The sequence below is a fragment of the Gracilinanus agilis genome, chromosome 3 (assembly GCF_016433145.1).
Source record: "Gracilinanus agilis isolate LMUSP501 chromosome 3, AgileGrace, whole genome shotgun sequence".
NCBI classification, from domain to species: Eukaryota; Metazoa; Chordata; class Mammalia; order Didelphimorphia; family Didelphidae; genus Gracilinanus; species Gracilinanus agilis.
This window is the reverse complement of record NC_058132.1, coordinates 20,147,970-20,152,393: the sequence shown is the minus strand read 5'-3', so window position 1 is coordinate 20,152,393 and position 4,424 is coordinate 20,147,970. Positions and strand designations below refer to the sequence as shown.

The 4,424-nt window shown below is 62.2% G+C and overlaps 1 protein-coding gene across 1 annotated transcript; it reads left to right on the top strand.

Annotated features, from left to right (window-relative positions):
• The first annotated feature begins 490 nt into the window (after window positions 1–490).
• On the top strand, window positions 491–2,686 carry LOC123240827 (platelet glycoprotein VI-like). Its single transcript, XM_044668542.1, has 4 exons — window positions 491–680; window positions 861–1,145; window positions 1,784–2,029; window positions 2,269–2,686. The coding sequence occupies exons 1-4, from the start codon at window positions 491–493 to the stop codon at window positions 2,460–2,462; spliced, it is 915 nt and encodes a 304-aa protein (XP_044524477.1). The 3' UTR covers window positions 2,463–2,686.
• Window positions 2,687–4,424: the final 1,738 nt, after the last annotated feature.

Sequence of the window (4,424 nt, the reverse complement as noted above, 5' to 3'; positions counted from 1 at the left end):
TTTCCCCCTCTGTGAAATAAGGCAGTGAGACTCTATGATCTTAAGGTCTCTTCCAGCATTTAAGTATTTTGTGACGTTCAGAGGCTCTGGGGGGGGGGGGCAGGAGTCAGAGTCCAGGGGCCGTTCCCTCATCCCAGGAAGGGAAATCTCACCCTCACCAACTCCTTTCCCATAGGGCTATGTCTGAGCCTGGGGATCACAGCACAACAGGGTGAGTGGCCCCTCCTAGAGTCCCCTCTTTCTCTCCTTGATCAGCACTGGCAAGCCCCAGTGCAGGAGCCAGGGAGGGAGCCCAAGGGGTCTGAACTGAGCTGAGCTGGCAGGGGGGGCTGGTGGGGAGCAGGGAGGAGTGGCAGACATCCATGGAGCTCTGGGTTCGGATCTTCTTCCAGTTACCCTCTCCAGACCCATCCTCTGGGCAAAGCCCAGCTCCATGGTAGCCTGGGGGGCAGATGTGATCCTGTGGTGTCAAGGTTCCCCTAAGGTTGACATGTTCCGCCTGGAGCGACTGGGCACCTCCGATGACTACAGGGACCAGCCTGGTCTTCCAGGGCCCAGGTCCCAGGCCCGATTTTCTCTGGGCAGTGCATCAGCCACGGTGTCGGGAAAGTACCGATGCTCCTACAGAAATGGGAGCTACTGGTCAAAGCCCAGCAACCAGCTGGAGCTCGTGGTGACAGGTGAGGGGAGATCCTGCTGGGGTCCTTGAACCCTGGAGCCAAGGTTGGGGGGTGGGGACGGGAAGCTGCGGGCTCCTCAGAGAAGAGGAAGCTGGAACCCAGCTGGGGGCCACCCTTGCACATGAGCACAACTCACTCGGAGGAGGGGCTCCCCTCTAACATGAAGTCTCTTCCTCCCAGGCTTGTATGACAAACCCTCCTTCTCTGTCCAGCCGGGCCCTGCTGTGCTTTTCGGGAAGAGCGCCACCTTCTCCTGTGAGTCCCAGTTCGGCTTTAATATGTTCGCCATAGCGAAGGAGGGGAGAGCTGGCATCTGGAAAACCCAGGAAGGGAAGTCTCCCGTCCGCTTCCCCATCCTCTCGGCGACGGCAGACCACGCGGGCACCTACAGATGCTACGCCTTCGACAGTCACTTTCCCTACCTGTGGACAGCTCCCAGCGAGCCCCTGGAGCTCACCGTGACAGGTAAAGGACTCCCAGCCCCGCATCCTCCCGCTAGATGGAGCAAAGCAGCCCAGCAGAGGCGGGAAAGCAAGCAGGGGCCGGCCTGGGGTTCGAAAGAGCCGGGGATCCCAGAGCGTCCCACGTCGGGGAGGATGCTTCTTCCCCATACCTAGCTCTATTCCTGAGCAGGAGGAAGCGCTGTGGTCGGGCTGAATTGAAACGAGTTGATCTGAGGGGACTCAAAAGAGACTGGAATGGGCTAGCGGGGGAAGAGGCTCGGATTTGGCCTCGAACTTGGGTTCGAATTCGGGCTCTGCCACTTGGGAGCTGGTGATCTGGGGGCAAGTTCCAAACGGGGGTCCGGGAGTTGGGCTCGACTCCATTCAGCTTTGGTGTCTGAGGTCCCAGCCAGCTCTGGATCAGCAAAGCTGAGGGAGGAGACAGAGGAGAGAAACACCTTTTCCTTTCCCTATTCCCAGGAGTCCCTCGGACCCGCTCTCCAACCGAGTCAAATCCCCCAACGGGTGAGTCTCCGGGCAAAGGTTCCCCCTAACTCTCACTTTCCTCAGCTGTCTTCGCTAGGGAGCTGCGCCCAGGGAGAGGGAAAGGACTGGAGGAGGGGCCGGACAGGGCGTCTGCTTGATGTCGGGAGTATCCAGTTCAAATCCGGTCTGAGTCACGTTCACCGCTTTCACACCTTCCTTTCCTTTCCGGGAAACTTCATTTCCTCATTCATAAACATGAGGGCGCTGGACCCAGAAACCTATCCGAATCCTTCCCGACTGCTCTTGGGGAAGAGCCCAGGCTCGGAACGCTGCCCCTGAGCCTTCCCTTTCTCTCTTCTCCATTTCCAGGAGCTCCTTCATCCCCCCATATCTCCCCAGAGAAGGTGGACATCTCAATGGGTGAGCCAGCCAAGCCTCCCAGCTCATGGGATCCACCCCCCCAGGGGCCTGGGAGCGGAGACTGGGGAGGGGTGGGGGGGGGAGGCCACCTCCTCCAATGGGCTGCCTCCATGTGCCAGGGAGGGGCCTCAGCCAGTGCCTGGAGGTGAAGGAGGAGCCCCAAGCCGGAGGGTCCATGGGAGGCTGGCTCTGGGCTCTCTGCTGGGTCTCAGACAATCACAACAGCCTTATTCCGGCAGGTCTCACCTCCCAGGATTACACTGTACCCAATCTGGTTCGACTGGTCCTGGCTGGCTTGGTGGTGGCTGCCCTGGGGGGACTCTTGGCCGAAGCGTGGCAAGCCTGGAGGGAGGAATTCCAGCCACTTTCAGGGGCTCTCATCCAGGGGGGGTCCCCAGTGAGCCCACAGACAGCCAAGGGATCACCTCCCTAATGACCCTGGGCTAACAACATACAGAGACAGTCTTGGGGGTGGGAGGTGAGTGCAAGATTCCTCAAGGAGTCTTGAGGGGCTGCCTGAAGGCATGGGAACAGTTATTGGGCCCTTCTGTCCGAGGACCTGGCCAAGGTCTCAGCTTCATAAAGTACTGAGAAATGTCCCAAGCTCCTTCGTCCATCCGTCCCTCCAGCCATGCTCATCTGGGTCTGAGGCCCCCTCCAGGAGGCAGCTTATTAGCTCCAAAGGGTACCACAGAGATTCCCCCCAGAATCCTCCACTTAACACCCCAAAGGGTCTTTCAAGGAAAAGCTAACTGGAGAGAGGGCAGCTGGGTGGCTCAGTGGATTGAGAGCCAGACCTAGAGATGGGAGGTCCTGGGTTCAGATCTAGCCTCAGACACTTTCTAGCTGGGTGACCCTGGGTGAGTCGCTTAACCCCCATTGGCCGGCCTTCCACAGTGGACTCTAAGATGGAAGGCAGGATTCATAAATAAATAAGCAAATGCGTGTGTAAGGAGATGGGCTTCCTCCTGGTCCACAGTCTGAGCCTGAGGCCCTGCACTAGAGCCAGCTTTGGGGCTCCAGCCTCCATCTGCTCTGTCCCCCCAGTGAGCCAGCCCTTCCCCAGGGCTCTGCTCCTTCCTAGGTCTGACCCCTGGGGACTGCTTGCCCTCTGTAAAGCCCAGCTGGCTCCCCTCCATCCTCTGGTGGCCTCAGGGAAAGGAGTGGCGGAGCAGGCGGTCTCCCCACCATCCCATCCCAGAGGTGGCCAGGGGCAGGCTCCAGAGAGGCAGAACCAGGGCCAGGAGGAACTTGTACCGGGGCGAGAGGCCAGGGCTGCCGGCATGGTGTCGGGAAAGGCCTCGGTGATGCCTCCATGGACCAAGGAGGAAACTGAGGCTGAGAAAAGGAGGAGCGCTCCTAAGGAGTGAGTGGCCCGGCTGGAGCTGAATCCAAGGGCTCTCCCGGCTTTCCCCAGGCCCCGTGGCTAGGACAGGGGAGCTGAGGAGACTCAAGGAAGCCTGGGGCCTTCCTGGAAGAGGCCGGAGGTGGGCCATGGAATCTCGGGCCCCTCGGGTGGCCAGGAAGATGCCCACCAACTAGGGATTGCTCTGCTCCCCGCCCTGGAAGGCCTCCCCTTCCTCCCTCTCCATCTGGCCCAGGGCCACCCCCAGCCCCATCCGCCGAATCTGGGCCCTGTTACCCGCCCAGCCCAGGCTCCAGGAAATTCCAGGCCGGGAAGCGGCGTGGGGGAGGGGAGTCAGGGGAGGGACTCCTCCCGCAGCGCCCATCCCTTCACCCCGGAGTCCCTGAAGACGCTCCAGCCCCCTTCCCCTTGCCCTCCGCCCGGGCTGGCGGGCAGCCCGCCAGCCCGGGGAGAATTCCTGAACCGCTGGCCCTTTAAATCCCAGAGCCAAACTTTTGGGGCTGACAGGGGGAGGGGTGGGGAGGAGGGGCCAGGGCCTTAACCCTCCCCACCCCGCCGGGGGCCAGACTGGGCGTCGGCTCCGCTCCTGCCCGCCGTAGCCTCCCTTCCTGCCATGGGCCGCTCCCGCTGGGGCTGACCCTAGGCTGGACCTAGCAGGTACGGGGGCGCTCGGCTGCCTGGCTCCCTGGGGGACTGCCGGGGGGGCCCGAGGAAGTGACGGCTGGGAGCTCGGACGCCTGGCTCTGCTTTTGCCCCGGTGGCGGACTCCAAGGGGCCCGAGCCCAGCAGAGCGGGGCTGGCCAAGCCTGAGGACCCCCCAAAAGGGTAAGGGGGGCAGAGGGGTGGGCGGGGAATCCACGTGGGCCTTGGGGAGAGGGGCTGGAGAGGGGCTCCCTACCCCCAGCCCGCCTCTGGCACTGGAGAACCAGTCGGGCGGGATCCAGGTGGGAGGAGCAGGGACATGGGGGGGGTGGGGGGGGAGAGAAACGCAGGGACACGTGGAGCGGGAGGGGGGAGGGGGGCACTGAG

What these genes read in the sequence shown, in the direction of transcription:
- LOC123240827 (XM_044668542.1), top strand. Translation starts at nt 491, where the DNA reads ATGTTCCGCCTGGAGCGACTGGGCACCTCCGATGACTACAGGGACCAG. An exon ending in GCTGGAGCTCGTGGTGACAG is followed by an intron (nt 681 to 860) that starts GTGAGGGGAGAT and finishes TCTTCCTCCCAG; the next exon opens with GCTTGTATGACAAACCCTCC. An exon ending in CCTGGAGCTCACCGTGACAG is followed by an intron (nt 1,146 to 1,783) that starts GTAAAGGACTCC and finishes GGGAGTATCCAG; the next exon opens with TTCAAATCCGGTCTGAGTCA.